Source organism: Pseudorasbora parva, chromosome 2 (genome assembly GCF_024679245.1).
Source record: "Pseudorasbora parva isolate DD20220531a chromosome 2, ASM2467924v1, whole genome shotgun sequence".
In the NCBI taxonomy this organism is placed as follows: Eukaryota; Metazoa; Chordata; class Actinopteri; order Cypriniformes; family Gobionidae; genus Pseudorasbora; species Pseudorasbora parva.
This window is the reverse complement of record NC_090173.1, coordinates 39076173-39094531: the sequence shown is the minus strand read 5'-3', so window position 1 is coordinate 39094531 and position 18359 is coordinate 39076173. Positions and strand designations below refer to the sequence as shown.

The following is an 18359-nucleotide window of genomic DNA, read 5'->3' as shown; positions in this document are numbered from 1 at the left end:
GAAGAACCCAGAATTTAAAAAAAATTGTCCATACATATGGCATCCAATAAATGTTAAGACCCCACTGAATTTCACAGTATTTTGAGTGAACTTCTTTCAACCATCTGTTAAAATGGATGCCTCAATTCCATGCAATTAAATGACAAAATATCCAAAATATAAAGACCATGTTAGTTATCTTTGTAGAACAGTAAAGAACTCAAAGAGTTTGATACGCATTGCTATGAATTCTAGATGACTAGCCTTGATACATCATTCTGCCAGCTGTAGTTCTTCTCACTTTTACATATCCACTGTAATCTAGCACCGCTGAATCAGACTTTCTCTAGATTAATGTGTTCTTGCTCAAATACTGCAGCCCACCCACCGCTACATAAGATTACTGGTGGGGGACAAAGCCTGGTTTCATGCGGGCGGCATATACTAAGCTGGGCAGGCAGGATCTCGCAAGCGTAGCTTTCAAACCTTCAGAGCTTTAGGGCAGGATTTAAAATCAGCATGGCTGCTGGCTCGCTCCAAATCAAGAGGGGCAGGGAATGCAAAAGCCCAAACCAAATAAGAGAAGCCAGTAAAGTGGCCTTGCCCAATGTGCTGAATGAGCTGAATCACTGAAGGAAAAAGGGAATAGAATAAGCCACAAGCGCTGCAGAAAGTTAAGGTTGCTGGCAGAATCCCTGACTAAGAAAGTCATCAATTATTAAGTCTCTTCAGCTTGGAGCTTGTCTAAACTGATAAAGGACGAGAAAAAAAGAAAAGGAAAAAACCTCAAGGACCAAATATATGACAGTAGGTACCCACTTTAAACAACAACCCCTTTTCTCTCATTCTTGGTAGGATGAGGAACAAGTTTGGAGACGGAAACAGACACATAGGACATTTAAATGCAGTTGTGAGTAGCCAAAGCCAGAGGTGAGTTTGTTAAAGACATGGACTATAGCAGACAAGGACTTTAATTAGTTATGTTGTTAACATAACTTTATAGATGCCACAGCGTTAAGATCTGAAGCATGTATTACATGACCTGACAACAAGCAGACAACGTGTACAGGAAGAAGAAAGCTGAAGAACACAAAGAAGGCTCTGTGAGGACAGTCCTCCATGGCTCCTGAGACCCTGGGTCTGGCCTGGACGCAACTCAGACCATCAACCACTTCAGCCATGGTTATGTTCTTCTCTTTCAAGTCAACCCCCTTACTTCCTTAGCAGTAAATGATGAAAATATTAAAATCAGCCAAAAACTTCAGTGAGAGAGAAAAAAATATATTAAATGAATTAAATGTAGAAACTTAAACTGGTTTCTACCAGTTTCAACATCCCTGGGAAAAATTGATCAGTTATACATTGTACAACAATAGCAAATAAAGCTGTTGTAGAAGACCTTAAATTATTGATACAACCAAAATAATATTAATATTGCCAAAAAAGAGAAAGGAGATCATCCTGAATTCATCCTCCATTTAAATAATAATAATAATAATAATAAAAGAAAAAAGAAAACTTTCCTAAGCAAATAAAAAACATAACCATGGCTTGAGGGCATGTAACAGGAGGTGAGCATGTTAAAAGGGCATTTTCAACACCTCATGTTATCCAGTTTTGTTTGTTTTTTGTTTGTGTTTTTGTTCTGTAACAGTGTAAGCACAAATTAGTAGAAATTATGGAGAAGTCACAGCAAAGAGGGTGGTGTCCTACTTACAGAACAATGCTCAAGGCTCAGGTGACATGGATAGTGACCTCACGCTGAACAGCTGGCTGCCCTACTCCCAGCCAAGCCCTTTGCTTCTTATTTTGTTGCAGCAGGACAAGCAAATGCACAGACCGATAGACATTCAAAAGCATCATGGGTAGGAGAAGGGGTCAGAGGTGGAGGGGTGGCCAAGCAGCTGCAAGGAGAGAGCGAGCAGTCTAGAGAAGCTAGGTTATTCATTTTTTTTTTTTTAGTAAATCAGGTAACTCCCTATTTTCCAAATATCCCACAGTGCATTGCCTGCTCACACATTTCTTTGTAGTGAAAAACATTTCTGGAACTTTTGAAGATTTATGATTGCAGGTTTTGTGCATGCTTTAAAGTTCCACAAATTCTGGTTGTGCGCGCATGTTGATTTATTGGCATTAATTTAGAATGGGAGTATGCTCTACTGCCATTGAATTCAGATTTGTGTATGGCACTAATCAAAACGATAATGTAAACAATATTGTAAATACAGACAAACATTAACCAACAGCTGTCTAATATCAATTCAACATTTTATCATCTGTTAAATAACTGATCTCTTGGGAGAATCTAACAAGTTAGTTATGCTTCTCAAAGTCATTTGACCTAATAAATCTCATCAGCACTGCTCAGGAGCGCTGAATTTATGCAGAGATCTCCTTGTGACGGCTCTTCAATGATGAAAGGGATATTTGAACAACAGGAGTGCGGAGCGTTGCAATCTAACACTACAGCAGGAGATTTAGGGAAAGAGACAGAGAACACCGATTTTCTTTACTTTAAGTAAAAATGAAGTCAGCATGTTTAATAAAGCTTGGGTACCAAACTGCAATACAATAAAGAACACTTTCGACACAGCCACACACATTTTAATGCACAATGGCAAGACATTCCTATAAAAGTAACAATTTAAACGAGACTCTAACAAGAGTCGATTATATTATATACAGGATGTGAGGTAGCAAATTCTGACACAATGAAAAATGTCACCATGACCGACAGTCATGGCTAAAAATACAAGACAGACCAAAAATAAAAAGCTAAAACCGAGCAGCTGCCATCTCGATTTTGTGCATAGTGAGGTATGCTTTATTAACCTTGGTCAAATGAGTCCTCAGAGGAGCTGACTCCTGCCTCCTGTAGCAATAAAGCAAAGTGCTTATGTTTCCTCTCTTTGGCCGCCTGCTTGGACTTGAGTGATGAAGACGAAGATGAAGAGGCTCTCTTGGACGATGAGCGCTTTTTCTTGGTTTGAGTGCTGCACAGGCCAGGGAGCTTTGGACGTGACCCTGTTCTCCCCAACAAGGAGCTGGGAGGCCACCCATCCTTCAGGGAATCGTCCTCTTCTGAATCCGTGTCTGGTACAAATCACAAAACACTTCACTCGGGATGGAGGACCAAAAGCATGATAAACTAAATACAGATTCAAAACAATTATACTTATACCCATGATGCAACACAGGAGGACAATTTATATACACACAAGTTATTTGAAATTGTAAACGCATTACTGTTTTTATCAACTAAATGCAGCATTGGTATGATAGACTTTAATAGAAAAATTTGATAGAAAAAAATACTGACATAAGTATCTATACATTGATATATCAGAGCAGCTTTTTGTTATTTTTAAACAACTTAAAAAAATTGTGATACTGTTACTGTGACAAAAACAAACAAACAAAACAAAAAAATAATCTAACCCTTAGATTATTTGGCACAAGCTTGGTTACACATGCAGTCCACAGCAATTTATTACAGGCACTATCATAAACAAAATGGTAGACAATTATGAACAAAAACGATCCATTACCAGAAAGAAAAAACAAAACATTTTGCCAGTAAATGCCCTTGTGGTTTAAAACACTGACAACGACAACAACAACAATAAAAAAAAAAACATTTACTGACTTACTGTTAGAATAGCTGCTGATTTCTGACCTCATTGGAGAATAAGGTGCTTTTCGCTGGCCTTTTCCCTTAAGGCATGGATCTGAAGGCTTCGTTTTGGCAGCCATTTTGCTTTTACCTCCCTTGGAAGACTTGTGAAAGATGCTGAGATCTTTTGACAGGCTGGATTTTCCCATCTTGACTCTTATGTCTAAATCGGTGAGCATGGAGACTCTGCTTCCTGAGCTAGCCCTGGACTTCCCTGAGGAACCCTCTGTGAATTTACAAGAGGACTTGCTGAGTTTACTGAGCTTAGTGAGGGACAAGGCCTTGTCGAGTTTGGATGCCAACTGCTCCTGCTCGCTCACTCGCCTCTTCTTCACAACCATTTTAGGTGCCTGTTAAAAGAGATCCAGGAAAAGCGCAGGAATGCGATCAGACACGCTGCAGACTTGAGCTGTAGTGCACATATTGTTTAAAAACGCTTTTGTGCTACTCCAGTATACTAGAGACTGACCTCGTGAGAGTAGCTTGAAGATGCCTCCTGCTCGCTCCAGCTCTTTTTTTTCTTCTTCAATCTCAACGCACTGCCATCTTCCTCTTCCTCCTCATCTCTGTTAGTGGCCCGAAAGCGCTTCCTCAGCACCTCTCCACTCTCAGAGTCCTCGGAGTACAGCACGCTTCTGCCCAACCTGCAAAACAACAGTGTTCAGCTGCAGGGCAGGCACAGCTGGGTTTTATCAGTGCCTCAGCTATACACTCACTTTGCACACTTCGAATCCAGCTTGCTGGATGGTGGAGACAGTGCGCACAAGCCATGTTTCCTCTTTCGGGGACGTCCCGGGCCCCTGCGGGCTAAACTTCTGTTCCTCTCCTGCTGCTGGATCTGTTGTTGCTGCTGCAGCGGTTGTTGCTGATGTTTCTCTCTGTGAAAACACAGGGAAAATAAATTACAGGTTGTTTGATTGTTAGTGGAATTAAGTGAGGTAGATTGACATTACTGGTCTTAATGAAATGTTGTTAATGGGATTTTTATGTTAATTGAGACTCACTCTTTGTCTCTCCGTCTCTGCAGTTTGACAAGATCTCGTTGCTTTTCTTTGTAGCGCTGCTGCAGCTCAGCAAGTCTCACACGGTAGTCCACTTCTACAGTGTCCATTCCCTCCAAAGACGATTTTGAGAACATCTGTGTGTTTGTGCGTTAGAGAGAGAGAGAGAGAGAGAGAGAGAGAGAGAGAGAGAGAGAGAGAGAGAGAGAGAGAGAGAGAGAGAGAGAGAGATTAGCATATGTGGTTTAACTTCTATAGAACTCTCAGCAGCGGTTAACACTGCATCTAAGTGTTAAGAGTATTTTTTTTTGCTAAAAGCTTGCTATGAGATATCCCTATGCACAACGTCAAACACTGCAAACTACTTTTAAACCCCATTTAAATGTAAAATTTTAATACAACTAGTTGTAAACTAATATATTTGTGAGCTGCTGGATTTTTTTTTAGAAATGCTTTATAACGCAAAAACTTTGAATGCCACTAGCTGTATACAATGGTAGAAATCAATGGCGCTAGAATCTGCAAACAGTCCAAAAAATCCAAAAGGCCTTTAGTCGTTAACTGTTCAACAATGTAAGCAAGGCAAATGCTGTTAGAATTTGTAAACATATCAGAGTGTAAATCTTTAACAGTGATTGTGTATTTAAAACTACAAACATCCTAGAATTACTAAATTGATAGCAAAAAAGCTAATGCAAAGTGATAACAAATCTAAACTTCTTGAGCGGAGGTTTAAAAGAGGGAGAGAAAGAGTCATAAAAAGCCAAGCATACAGGTTCATCTTTCTTCTGTCTCCAGCTGTATTTCTTATTAGGGTTGAGCTCTCTGGGGAGGCGGATGATAATCTGAGGCTGACACTCGATGGCTTCCAGGAGGACCTGCCTGCCAGCTTCCAGCAGACTCTCCAGTCCACAGAGTATTACAGCTGCACACACAAACACACGATCGATACCAACATTAATTACCTCCAGGGAGCATGGGACAGCCCCGCATTCTCCAATACATCAGTAAATGGGTGTTTCTTGTGTCAGAGTGCATTAACAAATTTGACACCCAGATACATCCAAAATATATTTATTCATTTAAACGAACACATTTGCTCTAAAAGATTCATAGAAGAACAAGCAGCATTGGCACACTGTTAATCAAATTCTGAGTATACTGACTAGAGCTGAAACCATTGCTGAGCTTGTTTCAACACATTTTACAGCACACTACAGTGAGCAAACCTCCCTCCCTAATTACCGGTTCCCTTAGAACATTTGGAGCATGCTAGATAAGGTCGCACATCCTTAAAAATTATCGTTCCCCTCTCTGAAATGAGACTCACCCTGCGTGTCATCTCTGGGCCGCCTCTGAATCTCCAGCTCTGCCATCTGGCTGAGCAGGGCCATGCCTTCCAGAGCTGTGGACTCTAGGGGACTGACGTCCTTGCAGAGCTCAGACCTAGAGGTACACGCGTCTGCCAGGATGGACACTGCTCCAGCCTGCGGAAGCTCGCTGGCCGTGACCAGGGCGAACATGCCTGCCATGGGGTCTTCAGGCAGGATGGCCACCGGTGCGGAAGAGGGCTGAAGGTGAGGAGGGCTTCTGTTAGGCAGGAAAAGATTGTCAAGTTTGGACTCTAGGTGTAAAGAGTCAGGGACAGGATCTCTGAGGTCTACTGTGTTCAGGCTATCAGAGAGATCAGATGATGGTTTTGTTGGCTGGATGTCACAAGCCACAAGGTGTGTGTCAGTGTAACTTGATGAAGATTTGTAGACTTGGTCTACCAGACCAATCGAGTCCTCTACTCTTTCTGCTCTGGTCGTTATTTCAGCATCTGGCCTAGATGTCTCATACAGCCCTGGATGGCTTGAGGCGGCACCTTCGATTTTGACAGCCTCCCGATCTTCCTGGTCTGGTTCATCCTCTGGCGATGGTGTGGCTGCGGCTCTAGGGCAGGCCTCAACCTCTGTGGAGGTACTAGAATCTTGGGTGGTTATGGGTGCAGGCCTTAGGCTGTCCTGGCTCAGGACATCTTTGTTGTCTTCTAGGTCTGGCTCTTTTTTGAACATAGTGCTGCCCTCATCCATAGACACTGGCTCTCTGGATGCCTGAAGTGGTTCTACTACCACTGGAGAACACAAGTGCTGGGGTTTGAGATCTGCGGCAGTCGCCAAGTGCTCGGTTGTCTCAGCCGGCAATGGCACATCTGGTGCCAGGCCGTCAGCATCTGCGGCAGCGGCTGGCTGGAGGAGGTAGGGGTAATGGCTGCCGAAAGGTGCCGTTATCGATTGGTACGGGTAGCCAGGAGGAATTTCTGCTAAAGAAACAGAAGAGAGAGCAATTTGAGGGGTTTGGGGTGCTTATGCAAAGAGTAGAGAAGCTTTAGTTCCCTGCGACAGAGTGACAAAATGATTAATAACCCCACATGTTCTTCGGCACCGGGGCTTTATGAAACTTTCATGAACCAAATGGCCCCAGCACAAGCATCCCAAAAGCCCTTATATACACATAGGCCAACATACTCAGGCATTCAGAATGCACCGTGAGCAGAAAATCTATTTATCCTGAGCATTGAACATTTTTAAAGGGAAACCGCCAGGGGATACGGGTACAAAAGGGCTGCTGTCATAAGAAGTCTCTATTCCGGTGAAGAGACAGCTGGTAATCCCATATGTGGGGATATTTGCAGACTACTCATTAAGACTGCACTACCCTACACATTCTGACATGAAGAATAGCACACTGAATTTGATTACTGTCCTATGTGAATTCTCAGTCCCCTCCCAAACATATTTCCTTAAAAATAGCAATAAGATGATTAATGATTAATGGCAGTGCATTTTTTCCTTTTTAATTTTTGATTAGTGTTCTCATCACTTATTGTGCAATATGCAAATAAACAATAATTACTTCAAATGATCATGCAAATTCATAGACTGGATAAATCTTGGCTGATCTGCCGGTGATTTGATTTCGCCCGGTAACTCAGTCTGGATACCTGTACAATAATTTCTACTGCTTCTGTTACACTTTTGCGAGAACCAATCAGACTGGCTTATCCATCTTGTGGTCTGATTGTTTGAAGGACTATCCAATTGCATACAGAGTTATTTGAATAATGCCAGTTGATCACACCTCTTGTGCAGTAAAAAATACAGAGCAGACTCCACAGACCAATGTTAAATCTTAAATTGAGCTTAGTCTGGGGGTAATTCATGCAATATTGACAAATTAAGCAGGCTCAATCTTGGACATTTCATTTGGGAAAGCTGATCTTTCCACTTACCACGATACATGGATGGGAATGGAGTAGTAGTTTGCTTCTGTAGACCGAGTGGTTCTTTCTCAGGCACTTCCACAGACTCCTCTTTGGTCTGGATGGGGGACGTAGGAAGAGGTGATGCCGAAACAGGGCTCACTGAGTGAGGGACAGGAGATGACTGATGGGAGTAGGGCTGTTGAGGGAGGGACTTTTCCACTTTGGGTCTCTCGTCAGACTTCAGTGTAGTGACAGGTGAAGGCAACGGTGGGACGGGCAGCGGCGTCAGGGCTTTTCTATACGAGGTGGAGGGGGTTGGAGAGCGTGGGGGAGGCTTGCGTGAGTGCAGGGCTTGAGTGGGGATGCCTGAGAGATTAGATTTGGCCCCTTCAGCTCCTCTCTTGTCAGTTTTTTCATCCAAATCCATCCTAGGTTGACTTGCATTTAATCTCTCCTACAGCAGAAAAATCAGAAATATTTTTTCTGTTAAATTGCTAAAAACGAGAAATTATAAAAATACATACATACAAATAATATAAAAAAGCCCCTAGATTTTGCAAATAAAAAAATAATAAAGACCACAGTACAATATTTTGAACTTGATTGGAAGGCCTAATTTATGCATTTGGTTATGCCCATTTTCCATGCTAAACATTCATAGTTGACCTTAAAAGACTACAAAATGAGAAATACAGGAGCATCTCCCTAGGATTATAATGACATTGACAGAAACAGTCTCATACCACTAACTGTGCGTTCCTCTGCAGTTCCATGACCTGTGCGGTCTGGTGCTGGATCATGTAAAGCTCCTGTTGCCTCAGGAGCTGCTGGTGGGAGAGGAGCTGGAGCTGATGGGCATGCTGCAGAGAGCTTCCTGCCGGCGGGTACATGGCCGACCACAGTGGGGGGCCTCGCTCTAACATCTCAGCTTTTAAAAGAACAAGAGGAATATTTGAGCATTACGGATCAAGTATATCTATTCTGCTACATGTCAGCGATATCACTCCCACTCACTTTTATAAATGCACGTTTTGTGAATGTGTGAATGGAAAGATGGTAAAATATGAATACAGAAATTGTGGTGAATATATGGGACCTACCATAGTGTGGCAGATGCTCTGTCGGAATAACAACCACCTGCCCAGTCTGTGGATCTCGGGCAAACTGGTAAGGTGGGGGGATGGAGCCTGTCAAGGCAGGAGGATATCCTGGAGGCAGTGCCTGATGAAGGGAAGGGGGACCTAGTCCTGTACACAACAGAGGGACAAAAAATGGTTGGTTCACCATATTTGTAGTTGATGGTCCATTTGCACTTGCTTTCTGGCAGCTTTGTGAACACTCAAGAGTTAATCCCCAAGAGAAACACCATTCCCACAATAATCACACCCCTGTGCGTGGAGCACGGACCTTGTTGAATTCCTGCCAAGATGCACAGCACTTTAACTACAGTGATTTTCTTAGGGGACATTTTTGTTTTTAAAGTAAAGTCTAGACAGAAACTTGAAAGTCAGAGAACTGTGAACTGACCGTGCTGTTCACTGTTATTCTTGGATGGAAGTTGTGGAGTGAGACTGATTGTTTCTAAGAATGTCTACAACACTCAGCCTAGACAAAATGCTTGGGCCGTCTGGCAGGGTCAACAAACTGCCTGGAGGAAATAATTCACTGTCCAAATCTCATTCACAACACAGTTCTGCAGCATTCCAGAGTGCATGACCCTTGATCATTTATTATTCACTAAAATAAGAATAAATGCATGGCAGTTGCTTGTTGTAACATGGCATAATGCTCACACTACGGACATAGGTGTGGAAAAAAAGGTAGGTACCATACGGAGATCCAGACAACCACATGGAGGGAGCTCCTGGGCGGGGCAGCCATGGGTGGGAAGCCAGGTGAGCTGTGGGGTCAGCAGGCCAGCGGCCTGCACCAGTCAGATTCGGTCCACCTGTCACCATCAGGTTAGGGTTCAGTCCGCTAGCAGACACCATGGGTGAATGCAACTGAGTGTAGTCAGCCAACTCTTTATTCTCTCTGTGAATGAAAATAGGCTCGCTTATTAGTGGTTAACTAATCTATTGCAAATTCAGAGAGTTAGCATTTACTAATTTGCACATTAAAGTCTCAATCTCCATAAAGTTTATGTAATCCTTGACTATGTATCCTTAAACATTTGATAAAATAGCTCATTAAACTATTCTTATATTAGTCTTGTATAAGTCAGTTTTCTAATTTGTACGTTCTAAAAATATTTAACCCTTGAATGTTATGGTAGTATTGCTACCTGAATGAAGAACAAAAGTAAAATCACCTGAAAAATATTTAGAATTTGTTTAGATATTCCCCAACAAAGACCAACTTAAAAATCTTAGAGTTTAACAAAGTATGAGTAAATCAACAAAATATATATACATATTTTTAAAGTCTGCTAAGTGCCCAATATCCAGTGTCCACATTTGACAACCAGAAAAAAGTATAACATAGACGCTTCTACATTGCAAAACCCGTGCTTAAAGACTGGTGGCCATTTAGCCCCAACTGTGACACAAATTCCCCAGTCTACGACTTCTATTCTGTCTTAGACTTAAGACAGACACTGAGGGCGGAATCCTGCTGAGAGAGCCAGTCACTTTTATAAGCACCAATTTCCCCAGTGGGGAAGACTGACTTTTTCTACTCCTCGAAATGAGAGCCACACTTTGAAAATAGGCTCATATTTGCAGAGAACTGTTGCCATAAATCTGTCCACTCTTAAGAAAACCATGCTGAGAGTGTGACCAATGAAAGTAAAATGTTGCCCCGTTAAGCCAGTGTGTGGAATCAAAGAAACAAGAATCCTTTTACACTGGCTGGATATGCTCAGTCCTTACTACAAGGTGAATGATTTTAATAAAAGGGTGCTTTAATTAACAGACTTTCATCCAGGCTTCTAACATTTTAGAGATACCTTAACAAAGATAACATCTATTTGGCAAATTTAAATATTTCAGGAGTGTCGCTAAATGTCTGCTGAGATTTGAAACTAGCTTCAACCGAGGCAGCAGAGAGAGTATCTTTAAAGATCCACAAATTCAGGGTGTCACTGATGTGACTTTAACGAGTCACCTTCACAGTACATTTATGCATTAGCTGCCCCTATCACCAGCTTCCACACAACATCAAGGTGCAAAATAAATATATAAAAGCACTAGCTTCCTTTTTAAGCTCAACACTGTACTTTTTTGTAAAATTTTCTATCAGCGTTTGACAGACACAACCCCTAAACCAACAGAGTTGACACCCTATGCAACAAAAAAGCACACAGGGTAATATTTCTGCAATAAGTGTGAAAGTAGTGGAAAATAGCCATATCTTAATGCTGGGACTCCAGATTGTGCCCTCAGCCATTTTTATTTGTACTGGATGATATGTCAGTCGAATTAGGCTTATAATGACCGCCACCAAGGCCACTGAAGAACGGCCTGTGCAGAAGGCTTGCTGCAGTAGTCCGTTATCGGTGTTACATGATGTTTGTCCATACACCGATTACATTACTTGACCACCGCGTCACTGTTGCTTTGGCTTTTTGTAGAAATAAAAACCATTTAGCTCAGATGGAAAACCAATGCTACAATCATAAACTGAAAGCGTCAGAGTCGCAGCACAGTGCAGCAGGAGTCAGATTACACTTTTTATGTGATGAGAGTAAGGAGAGATGACTGAAAGGAAGATGGGTGAGGATTTGGTGAACAAATATTATTACTGCCAAATATCTTGTAAAATGCGCAGTCAAAAGTGAAAAGTGAGCACGCATTCAAAGCAACTTCAATACCCCGCATATTGATAGCGGCTTTCTAATGCCTGAAAACTACATACAATATCTAGCCCCAAAACACCAAGCACTCAGGACAAACAAGGGACTCATGAACAACCCATTCATGCATACACACATGGTAAATGGTAACTGCATATATATATATATTCTTTTGTCACGGTAACGAAACAAAAGAACCAAGCGTATTTGTGTAACTTTTGAAAGGGCGATTTTTATAATAAGTGCTAGCATTTTGTTTCATGGACTATATACACATCTTATATGCAAAATATCTTCAGGACAGTACTAAATAAAAAACAACAACATGCATGATCCGTCTTATTATGTTGAAATATTTTATTGTTCCTTATGTCTGGCTTACAACAAAAATGACCAACATCAAAAGTGATTTTAGTCACCACACAGTTACAATTTACAGCCATTGAAACAAACCATTATATATAAAAAAAAAAAAAAAAAATATTCACAAATTTAAGAGTTTGGCAAAGTTAACCTAAGAAATGACTTGTGACCTAAAGTGAAATTGTTCACAAATATAATAAGAGCAGGTTACAGTGTTGATATAATGCTCCTATAAAACTCCAAAAGCAGGATTGAGTTAGATCGCATGATACTTAGTCAGAACATTTCTGAGAGCTCGCTTCAACAGGCACTCAAAGTGCTCTGAGTGCTTTATGCCAGCGGTTATAAACTCTCATCTTACCTTAACACTTTTTCCTGCTCACGCTCCACACGTCCCGACAGTAGGCGCTCGTCACGGTGGCGCGTCCTTTCGTCTCCTTGTTCTTCCTCTGTGTGGATTGGGCCTGCAACGGTAAGACATTACACTAATTGAAGAGGTTGACAAACAGTTTTTTAATAAATGTGCTAAATTTGTAGTGTTTGCCTTGTCAATGATATCTAATTTTTCACCATTTCAGATATGCGTGATCCCAATTTACACATTTCAAACCATTCTTAGTCTAAAAACTAAAATCAAACATTAGAAGTGTCTGCCAGTGTGGAAAGACTTAAATGTTACCATTTTCTCTTTATAAATACACCGCTCCAGAAATAACCCAAACTCTAAGGGTGTTTATCAGTCACAACACTCAGCACCAGTCATATTCAGTGTCTTAGACATCTATGAGATTACAGACAGACTGTGCAGAGGAAAAAGCCCCACTGAATACCTATGCAGGGTAACATATCACATTTACAAGAACCCACTGAAGCCCATCAATCACTTATCAATGTTTCAACACCACCGTGGCGTCATATACGGTTCAAATTGCTCTCATAGACAAGCAGCCATTTGGAGAATCATCAGACAAAACAAGCAGCATTTCACATTCCAGACTAAACTAAAAGAGCCTTTGAAGTTTGTGTTCATAATACCGCAACAACACAGCGTTGTAAAAGATAAACGCATACAACGTATCCGAGCGGGATTTAGTTAGGAGTGTATTGAACCTTTCAGTACTGACAGACAGCGGCTGAGAAGAGATTGTGTTCTTTTAAACAGAGGAGGGGGACGAAAGTGCACACAGATCTCTGTCATGCTCCAGGGAAAAGGTTTCTGTCTGTTTCCAAGGTTACCAAAAGCCTGTCCGACATGCTATCCGTTTGCATCAAAAAGAGGGCAAATTAGTCAAGCAAAGCTGTCCCTAACACTTGTTTTAAATGTAAATTCAAACCTTCTCTTAGTGTGTGTAGACTAATGTTATTACTGCAATTTCCTTGCACACACAAGAGAACATAAATTAATGCCTTTTTCCCCACCTCTCTTTCTGTCCCTTTCCAAAAGCTGATTCGATTGCTAAGCAACAAAACTAAAGTCATATTAGAATGCACTGCTTGTTTGCCACCTTTAGTAGAGCTCTGTAAATTATGTTTATAAGAGGTTGGGCATGCGGTGTCTTAGTGAAAGGTTTAACACACTGCCTAGGCTAACAGGAAACACTGTGGGCCAAGGCAATAGCAACGCTCATGTCGTTTAAGAAATAAAAACAAAAAGGGAGCAACCTTGCTGCCAAGCAGGCCCATGTAAACAACCCTGTCTTATTTTCCATTGTTACAGCCCAGTGTGGTGTTTTTCGGTTCCATTCCGTGAAAGCATGTACCAACAGGGGCCAGAAATGTCCAATTCATGACACCTTATATATAGGGTTAGTTGTTCTTTTTCAGAAGAAAACAAAAGACATTTTGAACAATGTCTTAACTGATTTTGCTCATAGACTGAAAGTAAATAGTGCCCAAAACACTGAACCCCACTTACTTTAATTGTATGGAGTATGTACAAAAAGGCATTTTGTTAAATATATCCTTGTGTTCCACAGAGGAGAGCAGGTTGTACAGATTTAGACCAACATCAGGGTGAGTAAATGACGATTATTAGTGGGTGAACTATCCCTTTAAGAACAATACATGCAAAAATATAAGGCAACGCACCTTTGATGGATCCTCCAATTGGCCTGTCCCTGTCTGATACAGAGCTAGGCTTGCTGCTGTTGTCCCTCTGACGGGCAACAGCCACTGCAATGCCCACTGGGGGATGACGTACTTCCGCTTCCCCCTGAGAAGAGCTTCCGTCTCTGCCAAAGGATTTAGCACTCTCTGGTCTCTCAGGTTCCTTCTTCAACTGCTTTCCAGGCTGCTGGGGTGGAAGATGCTGAACTCTAGACACTCCGTGATAACCAGCCTCCAGTTTCATGCTGCCCAGTCCTCCAAATGGACTACGGCTATCGGAACCATGCCTGGAGCCAGACTCGTTGGAAAAGTTACCACTGTACTTTATAAGGCTTTGCATGGCTGAAACCTCCCCATGGCCCTCGGGACTTCTGCCGCTTCCTACCGGTCTGTGCAAGCCAGTAGTGTCTAGGTACATTCGCTTGCCGTCTTCCTCACCTCGGGGGCCATGGTTGTGTTGGGCTGCCAATGTGGCGATGTGACTGGTAGCATAATTGCCCATCTCGAAAGGCTTCCATTTAGGCTCAGCAGAACCCAAGCCCTTCAACGCATGCTGCTCTGAGTGAAGTGTACCTGGATCCATTCCAGAGAATGGATGGCCAGACCTTTGCACCCTATCCCGCTCTTGGCTGCGGGATTCAGTGTCGAGTCCCGTTTTGATCATGTGTTTTGATGTAGTGTTGGTTAAGTCTCTGGCATCTGGACTATTTCCAGATTTATTTGTGCACATTTCTAAATGCAAGGGCTTTTTCATGGCCAAACCGTTTGACCTAATTATCGAGCCTTCCTCTCGTAAAATGTCTCTCTTGACATCCCCATGAGGGGGCGACTCACTCCTAATGGAGAACCGACCATGGTCCATATGTGTTCTCTCATTCCCCACCTGCAGGGCTGATCTGTGCGAGTCCCTCTCTCTGCTCTTGTCATTTTTATTATCTCGAGCTTGGGAGGCAATTTGAATTGGCCCTTTTCGCTCATCGTAAACCTCGACAGAAGGCACATAAGTAGGAGCTATCACTCTCTGTTCTTTGCCTGGCTCTTTCGTTGTAGAATAGAGCGGGTACATGTTGGGCGGCATGTGGTGAGGGGGAGGGTAGGTGCCAGAGGACACCAGCCTGGGCGGGAGATGGGACGGGTTGGGCTGTAGGGAAGAGGGACTGGCATACGACACATGCAGCGTGCCAGCTGATGTAGCAACTGAATCGCATCTTTTCTGCTTGTCAGTGGAAAGGTGGCCCCCTTGCCGACTGGTTTCGTCATCCCGGTCCCTGTCCCTGTCCCTATCCCTCCTGTCCTGTTCCATATTCAGGTGTCGGGATGGCATGCCGCCGCTTGCCCCGCAGTTGCCAAGTAAACTCTGGTGAGTTTGTTTAGGTTTAGTGTCCGTGGTGTTCAAAGCAGGCGAGTGCTGGTGAAAGAAAGGCCGAGCGTGCTCTGTAGTTTTCACGGACCTTTCTGAGCTGCCTGCTTTGCGCTCATCTTCTGCCTTGACATCCAGGGTGAGGTCCACCACACTGTGGGGCCGTGACTCCTCTTTAGGCCTTTCTCGTTCTTTCCTTAGGAGAGAGTGGCCTAGGTCACTCTTACAGGCCTTTTCTTTCCCCAAATCCCTGCTTGAGTCTTTGGAGCTTTTGTGAGGAGGCAGGGCCTCCTTTTCCCTGGAGAAGGAGCAGGGCATGTGAGCCACTGGGCTCCTGGCCAGTGCAGACTGGGAGTGCACTGAACCTGGCAGGTAAAACCCCTCTGAGAAAATAAGAACAAAGTAGAAAGAGTGAGCACAACAAAGCTTAAGGCATCTGGTGTAAAAGATAAGACTGCTCAACTGCCCTAAAGAGCAGAAAGTATATAGAAAGATGGACCATAAACTAACTTGTTAAAACACTCTAAACAAGGCACTATCTGCGAGCACAGCAGAACAGAAATCAAAAGGACTTGCAAAAGTGCATGCACCAGTTGGTGAACGTTAGCAAAAACAAAAGTACTGCCCTTTTCCCTCAGCTCTGAGGCAGATAAAGTCTAAAGTTTTACATGGCAATATTTTAATGTGACACATAGGGTTGGGCATCGAGAACCGGTTCTAACTTGGAATCGTTTAAAAAATAACGATTCCATTGGAATTTATTCCGATCTTCGGTTCCAAGCGCGCAAGTTTTGGTTTCCATGGCCACCTGATTTCCGGTGCTTGCGCGCCCGCTTGTTCTTTTAGTCATGGAAGCCCGGTAAGCGGCTCTGAAGTGTGGATTTATTTCACTTTTAAAAGCCTGGGTCGGCACAGTGCAACTAGTGTTGTCAAAAAATATCGATACTGAAATATCTGAAAAGATATAGCCTGCTCAGCCTACACAATCGATCCCAAATGCTCTCCTCTCTGACCGACAGCGAGCTGACACGCAGCCGCATATTCTCATTCAGCCGGTTAACCTCTGAACACGATGGACGCGCGTTTTGCTGGACTTTTCCTTACGACAGCGTGTTAGTGTGTGTGTGATCGGTCTGAATTTCACGCGGGATTGCACATAATTCTACGAAACCCCGCAGATTTCAAGCTCACATCTGAAGCGCACGCACACACATAGTCTACCGTAATAAAGCCGCCCCTGACATACAAGTGCACATATTTGCTTCTTTTTCCAGCTTATTATTAGTCAAATACACTCAAACAAATTCTCAGTGCACATTTTGAACAGTATGTAAACACAGTCTTAAACAATTCAGGAAGAAATGAAGAATGAGTAACAGGAACAGTGTTCAGGATCCATGAGTGCGGCAGTTCTTAAAGGGACCGCAGTCATTTGTTATTCAAAGTCAAACTACAAAAAGACAAACAATCACACTGCTCTTGACTGATCAACTTGTGTAACTTTAATGGTTTTATATGAAACTATTTAATTTTTTGCAAAAAACATTATCCAATGTTATTTTAAATTTAATTAGCCACTTTAGCGTTACTTTAGCGCTAACAAATTAGCGGTTATTTTATTCAGTTTCTTACCTGAATGTTAGACCTACCTGAAAAAAATAAAGCAGTCCATTTCATTTATATCTTTTATTCTATTGTATTTATTTGTGCTATTTTTTGTAATATGTATCTTTGTTTATTTAAATTACCATTCAAAATCAAGCTTACTTGTGCTGTGTGTAAACTATTGCAACACAATTACCCCGTTGTAAAAAATACATTGAGTTAACAAATATTTGTGAGATAATTTTAATAGTAATTGATCAATGTTTATATATGAGAAAAAGCTTAAAAGTTTTATCATATAAAGTGATCTCTTCAGAAGAAATTTTTGATTGCCTAGACTTCCAAAAGACAGAAAAAAAGAAAAGAAAAAAAAAATTATATATATTTATAAATTATATATATATATAATTTATATATATATATATATATACATGTTTTGACTCCACCCCTCAAAGAATCGGAATCGAGAATCGAAAAGAACCGGAATCGAAAGTAAGAATCAGAATCGGAATCAGAATCGTTCAAATCAAAACGATGCCCAACCCTAGTGACACAGGAAAATTACACAGGGCATTGGACATTTTTTTAATTTTTGTATTTAAACTCATCCATACACTTTAGCTGTAATGTCTATCTGATAACATTTACAAAAAATAATATTAGAAAGAGAACATCCAGAAAGCCATAAATATACTATTGGTATTTTCCTAAATATATGCCAAAATAATACTTCATCGCAAAATCAAAATGAGACTAATTTTCACAAAAACAAAATATAGCCAAAAAAAAAAAAATATGTGAAAAACACTGAACTTGTTTGAAGTTGAATTTAGTACAGAGGAAAAAAACCATGAATTTCCTAAGCAAGCAATTGTAATAATATACTATTATTATTATTATTATTATTACTATAATTATGATTACAGTATGATACTTGCACATATGGAGTTTTATAAGAGGCTTCATTTTCTTTGCACATTCTTTTTGCACTTCCCAGTTTAGAGAAATTCACTTTATATACACATTTGGTCAAAATGTTATGATAGTCACATACACATATATATCACAGAGATAATAGTTAAACATGACTTTGCAGACATATACAGACCTTTTTGAGAGTCAAAGAGTGCATGTTGGCTGAGCTGTGGATGCTCAAGGTGGCCCAAGGGAATGTAAGGGCTAGAGTACAAACTGCTTGGCAAGTGAGGATAACCTAGAAAGGAGAGAGTACG

General features: G+C 41.6%; 1 protein-coding gene across 5 annotated transcripts in view; it reads right to left on the bottom strand.

Annotated features, from left to right (window-relative positions):
• tnrc18 (trinucleotide repeat containing 18) overlaps window positions 1-18359 on the bottom strand; it is a 63705-nt gene that overhangs the window by 19152 nt on the left and 26194 nt on the right. For 4 of the 5 annotated variants that reach the window (XM_067419791.1, XM_067419785.1, XM_067419798.1 and 1 more), the window contains exons 4-17: window positions 18236-18340; window positions 14145-15905; window positions 12418-12520; window positions 9729-9934; window positions 9001-9147; window positions 8644-8828; window positions 7928-8354; window positions 5984-6958; window positions 5427-5578; window positions 4657-4790; window positions 4369-4530; window positions 4122-4296; window positions 3630-4002; window positions 2812-3072 (exon numbers count right to left, since the gene is read on the bottom strand). In XM_067419791.1, the coding sequence (XP_067275892.1) occupies window positions 2812-3072; window positions 3630-4002; window positions 4122-4296; window positions 4369-4530; window positions 4657-4790; window positions 5427-5578; window positions 5984-6958; window positions 7928-8354; window positions 8644-8828; window positions 9001-9147; window positions 9729-9934; window positions 12418-12520; window positions 14145-15905; window positions 18236-18340 (5166 nt within the window). The remainder of the gene's footprint in view (window positions 1-2811; window positions 3073-3629; window positions 4003-4121; window positions 4297-4368; window positions 4531-4656; window positions 4791-5426; window positions 5579-5983; window positions 6959-7927; window positions 8355-8643; window positions 8829-9000; window positions 9148-9728; window positions 9935-12417; window positions 12521-14144; window positions 15906-18235; window positions 18341-18359) is intronic. The other variant, XM_067419811.1, reaches the window with a different exon arrangement.